The sequence below is a fragment of the Ailuropoda melanoleuca genome, chromosome 3 (genome assembly GCF_002007445.2).
Source record: "Ailuropoda melanoleuca isolate Jingjing chromosome 3, ASM200744v2, whole genome shotgun sequence".
Classification (NCBI taxonomy): domain Eukaryota; kingdom Metazoa; phylum Chordata; class Mammalia; order Carnivora; family Ursidae; genus Ailuropoda; species Ailuropoda melanoleuca.
This window is the reverse complement of record NC_048220.1, coordinates 29,048,372-29,067,577: the sequence shown is the minus strand read 5'-3', so window position 1 is coordinate 29,067,577 and position 19,206 is coordinate 29,048,372. Positions and strand designations below refer to the sequence as shown.

General features: G+C 39.9%; 1 protein-coding gene across 3 annotated transcripts; it reads right to left on the bottom strand.

Moving 5' to 3' along the window:
• Nucleotides 1–2,515: 2,515 nt before the first annotated feature.
• Nucleotides 2,516–18,813, bottom strand: LOC100482906 (protocadherin beta-15). 3 transcript variants are annotated; one of them, XM_011219934.3, is made up of 2 exons: nucleotides 15,454–18,812; nucleotides 2,516–3,227 (listed from the first exon to the last, which is right to left on the bottom strand). In XM_011219934.3, the coding sequence occupies exons 1-2, from the start codon at nucleotides 17,710–17,712 to the stop codon at nucleotides 3,138–3,140; spliced, it is 2,349 nt and encodes a 782-aa protein (XP_011218236.1). In that variant the 5' UTR covers nucleotides 17,713–18,812; the 3' UTR covers nucleotides 2,516–3,137. The 3 variants fall into 3 exon arrangements, with proteins under 3 accessions (XP_011218236.1, XP_034512034.1, XP_019651079.2); XM_034656143.1 differs by lacking the exon at nucleotides 2,516–3,227 and adding an exon at nucleotides 3,587–4,843 and having other exon boundaries at nucleotides 15,454–18,813; XM_019795520.2 differs by lacking the exon at nucleotides 2,516–3,227 and adding an exon at nucleotides 7,504–7,560 and having other exon boundaries at nucleotides 15,454–18,809.
• Nucleotides 18,814–19,206: the final 393 nt, after the last annotated feature.

Here is a 19,206-nt window from a genome sequence, read left to right as displayed (position 1 = left end):
TAAGATTAACACCTGTGGAAATGAGGTGATGGAGGCAGGATTCAGCAGACAGAGAAGTGAGGAGCTCTGGAGTAAAAATGGCCCTTTAGAGTTGTGCTGTGTTAGATTGAAATAGCCAGGTCTGTATATTTCCACCTTGATCAGAATTAGACATTCTTACCCTGGGATGGGCGTGACAGCTGAAGGATGGCCACTGATGGCTCTCCTGGCACTCCCAGAAACAAGTCCTTCATTGGAGGGGAACCTGGGAGGTGAATCTCCATGTCCTTACAGTCCACCTGCTGTGCCACTTAGATCCTCTTCACATATATTTAGGAGGCAGCTCCTTCATGGTTCCGATGGGCCTCTTCCTGGGGGGAAACTTAGAAGAGAAAGTTTAATAGGATGACCTACAGCTCCTACTACTGAAACTGGTTTAAGGGTTAAAACTCCCTTCCATATTGCCCACTTTAGGTTTCTTCTAACCCTCCACTAGAACGTCTCCTGGTGTCACCAGCTTACCTGGAGGTGTAATCCGGAGCTTCATCCCTGAGAGATCTGATCATCATGCCCTTCTCAATGAGATTGTTGCATATATCCAATCACCAAAGAAATTGGGCAAATATGGACCAGGAGGCACTCAAGTGGGTCCACTGGGTGCCAAACAGATTTTCCTTGCCCCCAGTGTGTAATAGCAGCCCTATTTCCTCCTGATGATCAGAGTCAAGTTGGTCACTTCTCTTCTTGTCTGCTGGACCCTGGTCACATGGAAACCATAAGATTGAGGTTACTGCTTTAGCTTGTATTATATTGGGGATCTTGCTATGTTCTCTGGTGGAATTTTTTCCCTTTAGGGACAAGGGCTTCTAACTTTGCAGAGCCCAGACTTCAGAAATGGGAAGCACAAATTCCCCAAGTGGGTTGTTGGGAACAATGGTAACTGAAGCCATTCCTGCCATATAAATAGTTTAGTGTTGATCTCAGTTGCTGGCAGGCTAGACATTTGGCTATGAAAGCAGCTAGATCAGCCTTGGTAAATGAGACACAGACACTTCCATCTTTGCCGCTGTGGCCTCTTTGTTCGTGTGCTCGTCATGCTAGCAGTGTTATGGCTAATGAAAGAGGCTGTCTAAAGTTAAACAGATATATGATTTTGTCTGTTTCAATGTTTAGCGACTCTTCTTGGTGGGATGCCCTTTGGTGATCATTAACTTAGCACATATAGATTTTCACACTTTATGTTCACTTTCGTATGTCCATCGACATGCCTCTAACTCAGAGTTCCTTATTCTCAATCTTCCAACTTTTCAGGACCTCAAGATTTTGTCCTCTAACACCTTTACTCAATGAAAAGAAACCAGAGCTCTTTGTAAGGATAGTTGAATGTGTGTCTGGATCAGCAATAACAAAGAATAATTTTGTGACCTCTTGCTATGGCCAGAAAGCAAGGATGCTTTCAAAATAATGGGTTGGGTCAAAATCCCAGAGGGGTCAGTTTAAGGAGTTTCCTGTCAGCCAAGTTGAGATAATTTAATTAGTAAAAGTGGACCAAAGATATATACTTGATTAAAACAAATTAAGTCCATAAACACCATGAGTTTATAAGGATACTGGGAAAAAATGTTGATTTTCTCTTCAAATAATTAGTATTACACTCAATTCAATTTTTAGTTTATTGATGCTTTTGCCAATACTTCACCATCTTTATTACTACAGCTATACAAGATGTCTTGAAAACATGTATGTTTACTTGTCACTCGCCAATTTCTACAAAAAAAAATTTGGATTTTGATTGGGATTGCATCTCTACAGAGATCAATTTGGTAGTAATAGACATCTTAATAATTTTGAGTCTTCCAATCCATGAATGTGGCATATTTCTTCATTTACTTAAATCTTCTCAACTTCTCTTTGCAATGTTTTATAATTTTCAGTGTAGAAGTCTTGCACATCTTTGGTTAAATCTATTCCTATTTATTTTTTGATGCTATAGCAAACGGTAGTTTTTAACTTTTTTCCCCATTTGTTGCAGTTTTATGGAAATATAATCAATTTTTACAAATCCATCTTATATCCTCAACCCTGCTAAATCTACTCAGTCCCAGTAGCTTCTTCAGGATTTTTAACATATGCAATTATGTCATCTGTAAATAAAGATGAATATTTTAAGTATCTGTGACTTTTATTTATTTTTCCTGCATTTTTACATTGACTAGACCCCTTCTTTATAATGTTGAGCAGAACAGTGACAACTTTCTTGCTTGTCTCTAGTATTATGGGGAAGCATTCAATATTTCACCATTAAGTATGATGTTAGTAGTAGGATTTTTATAGACATTCTTTACCACAGTGAGGATGTTCCCATCCTCTAGAGTGTTGAAAATTTTCACAAAGTGCATTCTGAATTTTTCAAGGACTTCCTATGCATTAAGATGATCACATAAATGTCCTCCTTTATGTTGTTAAACGATGAATTATATTGATTGATTGTTTTAACACATACTATTTTTATCATTTTGGATTTTATTCAGTTTTGAGTGACATAAAATTCTCACAACATGACCCACAAATTAGCAAGGTGCTTATTTCTCTCTTGGAAGAGTCTAGAAACAGGCAGTACAAGGATAGTGTAGCCACATAACAATGCAAAAGGGGAACAAATTCTCTCATTTGTTTATATTGTTTTTGAACTATGTGCTCACTACAGAAATTATACTTTTCACAATGTGGAGAAAAGGGAGTCAGAGGATTGGAGAAAGTCTCTAATCATGATATCATGAAACAGCAGTGAGAATAGGCAGGTTTGACTGTGTAGGAAATCCAAACAGCTGTGCACATGTAGCCACCAAAGTAGGACTCTGAAAGGTGAGATCATGGAGATGTTTGTGGAAGCTGCCACCTCTGAGGGAACTGAAGTTAGGCGCTTAGTGATTGGCTCAGGGCTGATGTTCAACAAAGCCAATAGTTAGGAAGTCAAGCTTGAAGTATGGAACTTCTGAACAGTTCTGGATCTGTCAATCTGCTACTTCCACATCCTTTTGAGGTTAATGGCTTCTTCTCACTTTGCATTCCAAATCTCATGCAGGTTCCTCTTGTCCAATTCTAACTTACAACCATATAGCAAAGAAGAGTCTGGAAAATGTGGTTCTAAGTCTCATTTAACACAATCCAGCACAATCATCATTACCCTTAGCTTTCACTCTTATGGTTGCAAGGGCTCTCTCTTCAACTTGAAGTATTGTGTCCAACTTGGAGGAACAAAGCACAAAGGGTGAAATTACCAAGTCTAATAATACCATTCTTTTTGATAACTTTGCCCATTTTTTACTTACATCAACTACTTATCGACCAAAACAAGTGGTTGTACACTACATTAGCTACAAAAATGCTGCAGATCTCTCAACAGTAAAGATCAATAACTTATCCCAACAAGTACCAGAGTCAATATCACAATGACCACATGCATTACATACAGGAATGGGAATTAGAAACAGTAACTAATTTCTTTTTTTTTAATATTTTATTTATTTATGTGACAGAGAGACAGCCAGCGAGAGAGGGAACACAGCAGGGGAGAGGGAGAGGAAGAAGCAGGCTCCCAGCCGAGGAGCCTGATGTGGGACTCGATCCTGGAATGCCGGGATCACGCCCTGAGCCGAAGGCAGACGCTTAACGACTGCGCTACCCAGGCACCCCCAAAACTAATTTCAAATACACTTACATACTAAAAACACTTTATATAAGTCTAAGGAGACTTCACAACAGAAATTATACAATACATATTACAATACATATTAATGAACCATACTGAAAATATCATATCATAAGTTGTATGATACAGCTACATATACAATGAAAGCAATGGTTATTTCATAATGGCTTATATTGGAAAACACAAAGCAGAAATTATGAGCTAGGAGTCACTTCAAAGATGAGACACTGATAAAACAATTCCATATTTACAACATTTTAAAGATTTCTCCTCCAATGTGAATTTCCTCATGCATAATAAAAGATTAGATGCACCTGAAGGCTTTCCCACATTGATTACATTCATTGGGTTTCTCTCCAATGTGACTTTCCCCATGTCTTTTTCTAAAAGATTTTCCACATTCTTCATACCACAGTATGAGTTCTCGTTAGCTGACTAAGGAATGAGAAAGATGTGAAAGGTTTTCCACATTCTTTAAATTTATATATTTTCTCTTCAGTGGGTATGTTCTCAAATAAGCACTGAAGTGTTAAGAAATACACTTTCCCACATTTCTTACACTTGTATGCTTTCTCTCCAACGTGAATTTTCACAAGACCCTGAAGGAATTAGATACAAGACTTTCTTACACTCCAGATATTAATATGACTTCTCTCTAGTATGAGTTCTCATGACCTAAGAGATGAGAAGGCAGAAGTTACTGCATTTCATATATTCACAGTTTCTCTTCCAATGTGCATTTTCATATGTACAGTAAAATACAAAAAACAAAAGGATTTGTCACATTGTTTACAATTATAAGGCCTCTCTCCAGTGTTTGTGGTTATTAAAGGGAAAAGGGAAACTGTAGCTTTTCCCACATTTCTTATATGTATAGAGATCCTTTTTGATATGTTTTCTCACCTGTAGAGTAAGCTTTCAGGAATAAATGAAGGTTTTCCTACATTTCTTATATTCGTAAGGCTTCATCTCAATGTGAATCAGTAAGGGTTGTACAAGAAATAAAGACTTTCTCATACCCTTCTACAGTCAAAAGAGGTATTTTCAATATGAGTTCTCACATGTCCCTAAAGGATGAGGGAAAACTGAGGATTTTTTTCCATATTTTTTACCTTCATAGTATTTCTCTTCAGTGAGATTGTCTACATTTTTCTAAGAGATGAAAAAAAATGGAAGGTTTTTTTAAAACATTTTTTGCATTATATGAAATAAGGCTTATCTCCACATGAGTTTTACATGTATAGGAATGGATGAAGAATGGATAATGGCTTTCCCACATTTTGTATATTATTTTCCAGTGTGAATTTTCATGTGAGTCCTACAATACAAAGAACAGCTGAAGGGCTCTTTACTGTCCTTAGATTGATAGGTTTTGTGTCAGTGTGTGATCCCATGTGTGTTTTAACAAATGAATGATTAATTACTATTTTCTCACATCTACTGAATTCATAGCATTTCTCTTCAGTATGAGTACTTTTGTGCACATTTATTTTTTTTTATTTTTTTTTTTTTAAAGATTTTATTTATTTATTTGACAGAGACAGAGACAGCCAGCGAGAGAGGGAACACAAGCAGGGGGAGTGGGAGAGGAAGAAGCAGGCTCATAGCAGAGGAGCCTGATGTGGGGCTCGATCCCACAACGCCGGGATCACGCCCTGAGCCGAAGGCAGACGCTCAACCGCTGTGCCACCCAGGCGCCCCTTTTGTGCACATTTAAATTTGAAATCTGGCTGAAGTTTTTCTCACACTGATTATCCTCATTATATTTCTCTCTAGCATGCAATATCTTCTACACATTACATATTAAGGTATTTTTCAAATATTTTCCAATTTGATCTACTTACAGAGGTTCTTCACCATATGAATTCTTACATACCTCTCCTGTCTTGTGTTGATCCTCTGTGTCATGACAGAAAACGATGAGGATTACCTAATAGGAAGTTTTTCCACATTGATGATGAAGTGACATAACGCTAATTTAAGGTAGACTGTGTTGATAAAGGCTGTATCTTCTTATTCTCTGATGAAATACCCCCAAAAATGTTATGGGTAAAAAGTCAATTTAGTGCATAAAATGGAATACAAAAAAATACACAATTAAGCAAAAACAAACAAAACAAAAATCAAATCCAGTAAACAAGAAACAAAGGAATGAAAGCAGATGGTACCAAAAATTACAATAGGGGTGCCTGGCTGGTTCATTTGGTGGAGCATGTGACTCTTGATCTAGGGGCTGTATGAGCCCCACATTGGGTGGAGAGATTACTTAAAAAATAGAATCTTAAAAAAAATTGCCATAGACACAATCATATAAATAATTATATTAAATATAAATGGGACAAACTCTCTCATTAGGAGGCAGAAATGACAAGACTGGATAAAAAAACAAAATCCAACTCTCTGCAGTTTATGTAAGTTGTATTTAAAATACAAAGACAGAATGAGAAAGTAAAAGGAGGGAAAAAAGATATCAAATGAACCTTAAGCATAAGAAATATGGGGGTGACTTTATTATCAGATTAACAGTATTACCAGAGACTAAAAGGGATGCTTCATAATAATTAGTGTCAATTCATCCAGGAGATAAAATAATCCTACCTATGTGCACATCTAATAACAGAGCTTCAAAATACATGAAGTTTTAAAAAGTGCTACACCTGAAAGGAGAAATACACCAATTCACAATCATAATTTAAGAATTTAACATTTTATCTCAGTAATTATTAGAACAAGCAGGAAAAAATGGTGGGAATAAAGAAAATTTAAAATTATCAAGCAACTTGGTTTAATTGATATTTATAGAATGCTACATACACATTTATTTCAACTACACATGAAAAACTCATCAAGATAATCCATATGTTGGATAACAACAAAACCCAATAAGTTTTAAAGGACTGAAATCATACAGAGTATGTTCTTAGAGCAAAACAGAGTTATTTTGAATATGAAAATGTTATCTCTGGATATTTGGAAATGAAGAAACATACTTCCAATTAACCAATAGATCAAATAAGAAATCAACAGGGAAATTATAAGTAAATTCAAACTGAACGGTAAAAAACCACCATGTATCCAAATTCATGAAATGCAGCTTGAGTAATGCACAGAAAGAAATCTATAGCTTTAAGTTATATATTTAAGTATTTTCATCTATAAAAAAAAGCTTAGTGTCAATGAACCAAACCTTCAAACTAGAAAAAGAGAAAACTAAACCTAAGGTAGGTATAGAAAAAGAAATAAAAATATAAGAGTGGAAATCAATGAAGCAGAAAACAGAAATAGGAAAATGACAAAGATTTTTTTAAAAAAAGATTAATAAAATTGATACTGATAAAGTAATACTGATAAAGACAAAAGGAGAGAAAATGTATTTTACCAATATCCACAATGAAAAAGGGGTATCACTACAGATCCTAAACAGATTGAAAAGATGATAAAGAAATATTACAAACAACTTCATGTCAATAAATTTAACATCTTAGACAAAATGGACAAATTGTTTAAAAAACATGTTACCAACTGACACAAGAAAAAACAGAAAACTGGAATTATAGGATATCTACTTAAACAATTTATTTTGCAATTCAAAATTTTTCCACAAAGAAAATGTTAGCCACAGACGGTTTCTTTTTTTTCTTTTTTTTTTTTTTTTTAAGATTTTATTTATTTACTTGACAGAGATAGAGACAGCCAGTGAGAGAGGGAACAGAAGCAGGGGGGAGTGGGAGAGGAAGAAACAGGCTCATAGCACAGGAGCCTGACGTGGGGCTCGATCCCATAACGCCGGGATCACGCCCTGAGCCGAAGGCAGACGCTCAACCGCTGTGCCACCCAGGCGCCCCCACAGACGGTTTCTGTAGTAAATTCTATCAAATACATAAAGAAGAAATATTGTATATCTTACACAAACTCTTTCATAAAAGAAAGGAGGAAACAATTGCCAAATCATGTTATGAGGCCAGTATAATCCTGAAACTAAACCTGATAAGAGTATAACATGAAAAGAATATATAGACTGATATCCCATGAACATAAATGTAAAATTCTCAACAACATTATTAGCAAATTTAATCTACCTAATAAATGTATTTTTCACACAGCCACATGCCACCTGGAAGAAAAAAAATTTGCCTGGTTAATCACAGACATAGAGGTGCTCTTCTCTTCCCAGTCTGCAGGACTCCAGTTCATTGGATCTCCTTGGATACCTTTGTATTCTTCTACTGTTGCTGCTGCTATCCCATATTCAGAATGGAGGGGGACTTGATTCAGATTTTGGTGGTCAGATTCCAGTTGTGATGGCATCACTAGTACTACAATGGCCACTTGAACTTGCAAGTTGGAAACAACCAATAGGACCAGGACTAGGGTAAGGCAAGTGTCTCAGAAGGAAAATTAATGGATCTCTCCAACACTTAGTATTAAAGATAGATACTGTTTCATGAAATATTCTAAAAAAACAAAACTTCATGAAAACAATATATTATGAACTATCCAAATATTAGATATTATATCCAAATATTAGATAAAGAAAGGATCTAACCCTATACTTGCACAACTTGGCCTCACCCTAATCCATCCTGGTGTCACATCCTGTCACAGCCTGATGTCAACTTTACTGTTTCCTGATCTCACTGGGGGGAAAAAATGACCATACCTACAGCATAGTTTCCTCTCCTGGGATGCTCCTTCAAGGACAAGAAGGCTATCAAACATGTAGATTCAACAATGCTGGCATTGTTAAATTTACAAAAAGAAAATTCCTTTAGTTTGCAAATATTATCTCTTCTAGAATATGTTATTAATGCCAAGTTTATTACATATGTTTATGCATTAAAGGAAAAATATCTTTATAATGTGGAAAAGCAATGTTACTCTGGTATATATCTGTGCATGCCGCGTTATCTCCACCATCTACTAAAGCTACTCCTTCCCACACATATTCAAATGCACACATATACAAACACACACAGATACACAAACACTCTGGGTGCAGCTGTGGAGTTCTAAAATTGCTTGAGGCATTACCATTAGTGTATCATGGAAGATTTTTATTGCTTTTTCATGACTATGCTGATCGATTGGAAGTAATGCTCTTTTCAAGGCATGCCAGGTCAATCTGAGAAAGATATAAGTATTCATCTTTTGGAGATGGCTTCAAATTCCACCCTTTACCAATAAAATATTTGTGAAGTAATAGGGAGAGGAATAACGGATACTAACATGGGGGGTCTCTGAGCTTGTTACAAAACACACTTCTGTGTATATTGAGAAGATTGTTAGGAATTTCTGATCCTTCTACCAGACATATTTTACCAAAACATGTAGATTGATGATATGCTTATGAAGATTTTCAGGACACACATTTTGGCAATTTATTTTACTAAGTAAAATTTTTGGCCCTTCTACTTCCCTGCCTGAGATGGAAATCAGTTCTGGGTTACTTCATAAACATCACAGTCATTTTGTCAGCACACCACTCCCACAGGTTTAAAGAGTAGCTTATCAGTTCAACTTTTAATTCTATTCTTCACAACTCAACTTTTGGGGTGCTACTAGCCAGGAATATTCTTTTGAAAGTTCAGTTATTGGGGCACCTGGGTGGCTCAGTCATTAAGCATCTGCCTTCGGCTCAGGTCATGATCCCAGGGTCCTGGGATCGATCCCCACATCAGGCTCCCTGCTCAGCGGGAAGCCTGCTTCTCCCTCTCCCACTCCCCCTGCTGGTGTTCCCTCTCTTGCTGTGTCTCTCTCTGTCCAATAAATTAATAAAACTTAGAAAAGTTCAGTTATTTGTGTATGTTTGTATTAGCCTGAATAAAATGACTGAATAAAAATATAAAGTCAGCCACGGTAGATCAGAGTATTCATCTCATGGTTGCAAGCTGGCTGCTGGCTTACTCCCCAGTACCCACGCTGGTTATGAAAAAGGAAAATGGGCAAAAGACCCTAGGAACATGCCACCTCAGACTAGCCCTTTGAAAAATATTTGCCTTAATTATACCCAAATTAAAGCTTTTGCACAGCAAAAGAAACCATCATCAACAGCAAAAGAGGCAACCTACTAAATGGGAGAAAGATATTTGCAAATGATATATCCAATACGGGGTTAGTATTCAAAATACATGAAGAACTTATACAACTCAGGACATCTGGGTGGCTCAGTTGGTTGAGCTTCTCACTCTTGGTTTCAGCCCAAGTCATGATCTCGGGGTTGTGAGATGGAGCCCTGGGTCAGGCTCTTGCACCTGCGCTCGCTCCCTCGCTTGCTTGGTCTCTTTTTCTCTTCCTTCCTTCCCTTCCTTCCTTCCTTCCTTCCTTCCTTCCTTCCTCCCTCCCTCCCTCCCTTCCTTCCTCTCTCTCACTCTCTCTCTCAAAAAACCGTACAATTCAACACCAAAAAACAAATAATCCAATTTAAAAATGGGCAGAGGACCTCAAAAGACATTTTTTCAAAGAAGACATACAGATGTCCAATAAACATATGAAAAGACGCTTGACATCACCAATCATCAGGGAAATGCAAACCAAAACTACAATGAAATATCACTTTATACCTCTCAGAATGGTTGGTATCAAAAAGACAAGAAATAGCAAGTGTTGGCAAGGATGTGGAGAAAAAGGAACTCTCCTGCACTACTGGAAGGAATACAACTTAGTGCAACCACTGTGGAACAGTATGGTGTTTCCTCAAAAAATTAAAAATAGAAATACCATATAGGGGCACCTGCACAGCTCAGTCAGTTAAGTGTCTGACTTCAGCTCAGGTCATGATGTCAGGGTCCCGGGATTGAGCCCTGCATGGGGCTCTGCGCTCAGTGGGGAGTCTGCTTCTCCCTCTTCCCCTGCCCCTCCCCACACTTATGAGCTCTCTCTCTCTGTCTCTCTCAAATAAATAAATAAAATCTTTTAAAAAAAGAAATACCATACAATCCAGTAATTACACATTGGTTATTTACCCAAAGAAAACAGAAACACTAATTCGAAAAGATACATGCACCTCTATGTTTGTTGCAGCATTACTTACAATAGCCAAGGTATGGAAGCAACCTAAGAGTCCATCAATAGCTGAATGGATAAAGAAGATGTGGTATAAATATACAATGGAATATTATTCAGCCATAAAAAGAATGAGATTTCACCCTTTGCAACAACATGGATGGACCTAAGGGTATTAAGCCAAGTGAAAGAAGTCAGACAGAGACAAATAACATATGATTTCACTTACATGTAGAATCTAAAAAAAAAAAAACAACCCCAACGCCGAATAAACAAACAAACAAACAAAAACCCCAAGAAACAAGAAGAGACACAAATACAGGGAACAAACTGGTGTTTGCCAGAGGGAATGAGCAGAATGGGTGAAGAAGTGTGGGGAGTGGGAGATACAGGATTCCAGTTATGGAATGTGTAATTCATGTGGATGGAAGGTATGGCACAGGGAATATGGTGGAATATGGTATTGTAATAGTGTTGTAAGGTGAGAGATGGTAACTACACTTGTGATGATAAAGCATAATGTAGAGTTGTTAAATCACTATGTTGTACATCTGAAATTAATATAACATTGTGTATCAACTCTACTTCAATTTAAAAAGGAAAAAGAAAAAGCTAAAAATAAAAAAGGAAAGAAAAAATTTCCCTTAAGCATAATGCCCCCATTGCACTTTTAAATCACTAGCAATAGCTGAGTACTAGGATACTCCTACCTGCAAGAGATTATGGGAACGTGAATATTTTGGCTGAGAGTAGGGGCAGGCAAAGAAAAATGGGTTCAGAAATGGCTTTTTTAGAAGTCATTTGTATTTGTTTCTGATCACTGCTACAGCAAATTACCACAAACTTTGTGGCTTAAAAATACAAGTTTATTATAATCTTATAGCTCTAGAGGTCAAGTCTAAAATGGGTCTCACTGGGCTACATTTAAGGTAGGGCTGTGTTCCTTTATGGAGGCCCTAATGGAGAATTCATTTTTGCCTGTTCTAGCTTCTAGTGGCTGCCCGCATGCCTTCACTGGAGGCTCCCTTCCCTCTTCAAAGTCAGTAAAACATCACTCTGACACAGACTCTCCCCTCTACAACCTCTTGTTAAGGGCCCTTGTGATTACATTGGCCCACCTGGATAATCTAGGGTAATCTCTTTATTTTAAGGTCAGCTGATCATTAACCTTTTTTCTATAATCAAATCCAATTCCTCTTTGCCACATATCAAATGATACAGTTCCAGAGATTAGGACTCTGATCCTTTGTAGGACCATTATTCTCCTTACCGGAAGTCCACTCTCTGGCCCCCAAAGATTTACATTCAACCCACGTAAAAAAAAAAAAAATATATATATATATATATACTCAAGGTCCCCAGAGATCTCATTCATTACAGTATCAACTCAGTCCATAATTTCATCTGAATTTCATCAACTTAAAAACTCAAAATTTCACTATTTATATCATCTAAATTAGGTATGGGTGAAACTCTAGGTACTACTCATCCTGGGCATAATTACTCTCCATCTGTGGACCAGTGAAACTAAACAAATTATCTGCTCTCCAAACTATATCATGGTGGGATAGGCACAGGGTAACAGTTAATAGCCATTCCACTTCAAAAACAGAAAATAGGGGTGCCTGGGTGGCACAGCGGTTAAGCGTCTGCCTTCCGCTCAGGGCATGATCCCGGCGTTCTGGGATCGAGCCCCACATTAGGCTCCTCCGCTATGAGCCTGCTTCTTCCTCTCCCACTCCCCCTGCTTGTGTTCCCTCTCTCGCTGGCTGTCTCTATCTCTGTCAAATAAATAAATAAAATCTTAAAAAAAAACAGAAAATAGAAAGTAGAAATAGTCATATGCCCCAAGAAATGCTGAAATCCATCCAGGAAAACTCTCTTTCCTTTCAAGGCCTGGGTTTGGACCTCCACACTCTGGGCTCCAGGCTCTGTGTTATGAGCCATCCTTCCTTTTTCATGAAACAGTAGTATATGTTTTGGCTAGTATTTTTTTTCCAATCGTTTCTGGCTTATAGAATTGTGCAGTACAATAAGTTTCTTTTATATCATTCTGTCTCTTCAATTCAAGCTGCTAATACTTCTGTTGGTATAACATTCTCAAGAACTTTCTGAGCCCCTTGTGTATGTCACAGGGATTCTCTCTCCTTGACAATAGGTTGCTTCACCGTTCTTTCCTGGGTAATCTCATGTCTGTTCCTGACTTCTGCTGGAATTTCCATGAATCACATGCCTAACCTCTTTAAAGAACCTGCTGTGTGACTGAATGCTCTTTTAATCCTTTCAAGGCACTAGCAAAAGTTTGTCCTATGACCCCTTGGCTTTTGATCTAGAACATACTTTCCTTATTTGAGCCTATTGTGCAATCTGAATAGTCAAAGAATTTACCACATTACCAAATTCTAGTCCCTTTTAAAAGCTTAACAGTTCTTCCCTCCATCTATTTCATTCCTCTCACATTATAAGCAGCAAGAAGAAACCGGGCTGCACCTCATTTCTGTCTGATCCCTCACCATCAGTGACTTTAACATCCATATTTCTACCAGCATTCTCTTTACAATGATATAGGGTTTTTTTTGTTTTTTTGTTTTGTTTTTGTTTTGTTTGAAGAGAGAGAGAGACAGAGCGCTGGCACTGGAGAGTGAGGGGACGGGGGAGAGGGAGAGAGGGAATCTTAAGCAGGCTCCAAGCTCAGCATGGAGCCTGACGCGGGGCTTGATCTCATGACTCTGAGGTCATAACCTGAGCCAAAACCAAGTCAGACACAACCTACTGAGCCACCCAGGCACCCTGATTTAGGTAGGTATTCCATATGGCAACATATGTTTTCTCCACCATGCTCCTTACTTCCTTCTGAGACTTTGATAGCAGACTTGTTAATATCCATATTTCTACTATTCAAAGCAAAGTATTTTTCCTTCACGCTTTTCAAAATCCTCCAGCCTCTACCTACCTTTGAGTTCCAAAACAACTCCTATGATCTTAGTTATTTGTTACAGTAGTAGTCCACTTCCATGTACCAAAACCTGTATCATTTGAGGTTCAACCGGGAAAACAGAACCAGCAGGAGATACATAATGAGAGATTTGTTGCAAGGAAGTGACTTACTCAATTGTGGGAGCTGGCTAGGCAAGTCCAATATCTGTAGGACAGGCAATTAAAGGGCTGGCTGGAACTCTGCGCACAAGCTGAAGCCCCTGCCCACGGGCAGAATTTCTTCTTCATTTCAGGGAAAACTCCGATCTGCTCTTAAGGCCTTTCAGCTGATGAATCAGGCCCACACAGAGCATCTGGGATATTCCATTTTCGGGTTAACTAATTAGCAACCTTAATTCCATCTGAACCTTAATCCCCCTTTACAATATGGCTTAATATTTTACAGGTTCCAGGAATTAGGATGCAGGTGTCTTTAGGGAGCCTTTATTCTACCACACCATTCTATAGCATCTGCAAAATTAAGGGGATTCCTGGAGATAGAGGAATCCTGACAATAGAGCTGATTACTTCTTCAAATCATTCAACACCCTCACCAACATATCCTTTAGTAAGTCTTCTTTGGTTAACTAATATTAATTATGCAATATATATTCTTTCAAATCCCTATTAACAAGTACAATGTCATCATCCAAAGGCAAGTAGATATTGGCATGTTGTGCCATCAAAAGCTTCTCTAGGCCTAGAACTTGGAAGCCACTTGAGAACTACTCTGCAATCATAGCAGATAATTGCAAGCAATGCCTTACCTGGCACTAGAGCTGTTAGAATATAAAAACATCTTAAATACAATCTGGGTATCAGTAAATCTGTCTAGGACTCTTATCAGGATCATAACTTAAGTTACATGTAAGAACCCATATGTTTTTTCAACATGAATTTCTGAGAAAGAATGCATGATAAAGATGTATTTTCATGATGTGACATGTATCTCAGAATGAAAATCTAATGCTTACAAGTGTGACTTTTTGAAATAAATAGCATGAAAACATACACATTGCTGTCTATTTGTAAAACAAAAATCCAAAAAGGGGCTTGGGAAAACTGGGCATGGGTAAATACAAATTGATTCCACATCAAACACACAAGGGGCTATGCAAAAGTCATAGGTGTGTTACTAATAAAACCTAAAAGGCTTCCAGTAATTTAAAAATGAGTATGTAAAAAGAAATCAGACATTCTTTTATGTTTAAGTAGACTCCACACCCAGCATGGAGCCCAACACGGGCTTGAACTCATGACCCTGAGATCAAAGCCTGTGTTGAGATCAAGAGTCAGCTCATTAACCAACTGAGCCACCTAGGTGCCCCAGGAATCAGACATTCTTAAGTAGTGTCATATCGTTAGTAAGATACTTTGAAAATAAGAATTGTTTATTCTGAGAGGTTAATTTTCATATTATTCTTTAGGAATGAGTATGAAAATTTTAATCAGAAATATGAATTTCCTGATATAGAATTTCTACTAATACTACAATAACTGGAAAAATAATCATAGAATAATCAGGCCAACAAACACAGTAAATTTACTATGGAAAAAAGAGGGGGAAAGTTCAACTAAAATTACTACTGTATTAAAAAAAGAAACAGAAAGGTGAAGGAGACAAAACTGATGGAAAAGTAAACAGGAAAGTTTCAGATACCTAAACTATTCCGGAAGGTTGGATTTCCCTCTGACTTACTCCCAAGGTCCTGGCTCAGAATATTGGGGAAGATAGGCTTCAAGAATTTAAACTCCTTGGTCCCAGATCCTTCCCTCAGACACACCTCATACTGGTAGCTGTGGGACAGGGTCCCCGTGCCGCTGACGTCCACCAGGTGGCCCGCAAACGGGCCCTCGGGCACCGCGCAGCCGCCCTCCGACGCCGCCCGGCTCCTCCTGCACAGCCGCACCGCCACGAACACCAGCACCGACACCAGGAAGAGCGACGACACCGACGCCAAGGCGATGACCAAGTAGACGGTGAGCGGGTCGGCCCGGGCCTCGGCCGCCGCCACGTCCGGCAGCGGCAGGTAGGGCTGCGAGAAGCCGTCCACCAGCAGCACGTGCAGCGTGACGCTGGCCGACAGCGGCGGCTCGCCATTGTCCTTGACCAGCACCAGCAGCCTGTGCTTGACGGCGTCGCGCTCGCTCAGCAGCCGGGCCGTGCGCACCTCGCCGTTGTGCGCCCACACGCCGAACAGCCCGGGCTCCGTGGCCTTGAGCAGCTGGTACGACAGCCAGGCGTTCTGGCCCGAGTCGCCGTCCACCGCCACCACCTTGGTCACCAGGTAGCCCGCCTCGGCCGCCCTGGGCACCAGCTCGGTGCAGGGCGCCGAGCCGTTCTGCAGCGGGTACAGCACGAAGGGCGCGTTGTCGTTGTCGTCCACCACCAGCACGCGCACCAGCGCCTGGCTGCTGAGCGCGGGCGAGCCGCGGTCGGCCGCGCGCACGCCGAACTCGAACGCCTGCAGCGCCTCGTAATCCAGCGCCCTGAGCGCGAACAGCTGCCCGTTGTCCGCGTTGATGGACACCAGCGAGGCCAGGGGCAGGTGCGGGTCGTGGGGCGGCAGCAGCAGCGAGTAGGTGACCTGGGCGTTGGCGCCCGCGTCTCTGTCGGTGGCGCTCACGCTGCCGATGTGCAGGGCGGGGCTGTTGTTCTCGCGGACCCGCAGGGTGTAGGAGCTTTGGCTGAAGGCGGGGGCGTTGTCGTTGACGTCGGACACCGTCACGCTTAAGTTGTGCTGGGTTTTCAGCCTGGGGGTCCCCAGGTCGGTGACGGTGATGGTGATATTATATAAGGCTTTGCTCTCTCTGTCCAGCGCCCCATTTGTAACCAGAGTATAGAAATTCTCTTCTGATGGTTTCAGGAGGAAGGGGAGATCATCCTGGATGGAGCAAGTCATCCTTCCGTTGTCCCCCGAGTCTCGGTCTCGAATTCTAAACAGAGCCACTTCTGTCTCAGGAGAATTTTCAGGAATGGGACTGGTGAGTGATGAAATAGTTATTTCTGGGTAGTTATCGTTAACATCCACTACCTCAATGGAGACGGAGCATCTTCCAGAAAGCCCCCCACCATCAGACGCATCTATTTCCAGCTCATATGAAGATCTTGTTTCAAAATCTAGTTTTTTAATTAGTCGAACTTCTCCTGAAAGATTGTTTAGCTCAAAAGTTGTGCTTGTCTCCTGAGAACTATAAAAATAGGAATAAGATATCTCCCCATTTGTCCCAGTGTCTAAATCTCTAGCGGAGACCTTGACAACTAGCATGCCCACAGGGCTGTTCTCTGGAACCTGCACCTGGTAGAGTGTCTTTGCAAACTCAGGGGCATTGTCATTGACGTCCAAGACCAAGATGCGCACCTGCGCGGTGCCAGACCGGGGTGGAGAGCCGCCATCCAGTGCTGTGAGGGTTAATCTGAGCTCCGCCTGCTTCTCTCGATCCAGCTCCTTGTCTAGTACCAGTTCTGGATATTTCCTACCATCCCCCCGGGTGCGGGTAGAAACATGGAAATGAGAGTTGGGACTGATACTGTAATTCTGGATGTTGTTTTTGCCCACATCCAAGTCCTGGGCTTTTTTCAGAGGAAACACGGTCCCAGGGGGGCTATTCTCTGAGATTTTCAGAGTCATTTCTCCTTCAGGAAACTCTGGAGAATGGTCATTTATGTCTCTCACCAGTAGCTCAGCTCGAAATACTCCCAGTGGTTTTTTCAGTAACACTTGGAAATGCATTACACATGGCTCTGTGGGGCCACACATCTCCTCCCGATCCAGTTTCTCATTTAATATCAACTCCCCGGTCCGCAGATCAAGCTGCAAGCGGGGTTCGTTATCCTCAGAGACCACCCGGGCTCCTCGCGCTGCTAGCTCACCCACTCCCAGCCCCAGGTCCTTGGCCAGGTTGGCCACAGACGAGCCACTCTCGGTTTCCTCCATCACGGAATAGCGACGAGATTCCCAGCCTGCCAGAGCCATTCCCAACACGAGAAAGAGAATCAGGACTTGCCTTTGTTTAGGAAAGCACTCCCCTCCGGCCTCCATCTTTACTTCCACAAATGCCTTTTCAGAAACAGGGCCCAGTTCTACCTTAGGTACAGTGATGGATCTCTCGGTTACCTGTCCGGAAATGTTGGTGAGTAGCACGACGTACTGGTCCTGAACTCTGCGTACAGGCTTTTGTTTTCAGCTATAGATCGGAAGTAGAATTCGTAGCAGTTCCTGGGCTTTTTTTAAAAAAAATTTTAAGCCTTAGCCTGCAGCGCCACCACGCGTTGTTTTCCAAAAGAATCGCTACAATTGTATTCTCTGATAATCCAGGGGGCTATTAGGAGTTTGAAAAAGGTTTGAAGGAGGTTATGTAATCAGAAAACCATGTAATTATAATTATTCATTCCTTCACTCAAAGAGGTGTTGTTGGTATCTATGTACTCAGTTCTGATAGATCAGTGAACAACCCAAACATGATCCCTACTTTTTACAACCTGTAGTCTGGGTGAGGCACTAGGAAATTTAAGAAGTGAAAGAAGACAGTCGTGATAAATCATGTTGTGAAAATAACAGTATATACCTATGTGATTTCTTAAAATTCCCTCAGCAAAAAGGACGAATTCCTCTAGATTTTCTTTCAAATTCTAGGCAGTGTATGTGACAGAACGGTGGTTCCCATTAGTTGAATCACATCAAAGAAAAAGCTACCAGTTAACTAGTTTATGATATCATTTGACATAAGGTCAGAGAATTATGATTTTATAAAACTTTCAAACTATGGGAAAGTGGATATGAGGGCTTTCCTATATCTCTTACGCTGCTTTTCCTCCTTGACATTTAATGTCAATATTTAATGTCCATATTTAATATTTTCTTTGCTGTGTCTTTCTTGTGCTTGAGATCTTTGTTTTGTTCATGTCCGCATCTCCCAACATCTAGAACAGTCGCTGGCACATGGTAGATGCTCAACCAATATTTGTTTAATAGATCAATCACTTAATCACAATTAATTTTAAAATTCTGATAGATGGATTCTCCACCTAATGTAGAAGCCCCCTTTTTTGCTGGGATCCTAGTACAGTATATGAGCTGGATAAACCAAACACCATGTTTCCAAGTAGCCATTTTCTATGCTCTTTTGAAAAGTAATTTGCAATACTTCAGAATGATCTAAATGTTTTTCATTAAATGGAAAAATACTCTGGCATCCCCTATGTAATGGAATAGATTCTAAAAAAACAAACAAAAACCAGAACATAAATACCAGGCTATAAAGGTCCTAAAGTATACATCTCATTTAGAACACATTTTACATTGTCAATGTTATTTCACACTAATGCTATTATGACAGTAATAATATTCAAAACTTTCTTACATAGGATAATTTTCAAAGAATTTCCATAAGACACTCAAAGAACTGTAAAATTTTAAAATAGCCATCAGTTCTTCTCAAAATCATATATTTTAACGAAAGCCTGTGCTTGTCCCTTACAGACTACTAATCCACAAACTTTTGATCCCAAATAGTATTATATTAATATAAAAACC

Coding starts and splice junctions, on each gene's coding strand:
- LOC100482906 (XM_034656143.1), bottom strand. CDS start 17,712: ATGGAGGCCGGAGGGGAGTGCTTTCCTAAACAAAGGCAAGTCCTGATT. Junction 4,844..15,453: donor CCCACAGCTACCAGTATGAG/GTGTGTCTGAGG, acceptor TTCATCTCTTAG/AAAAATGTAGACAATCTCAC.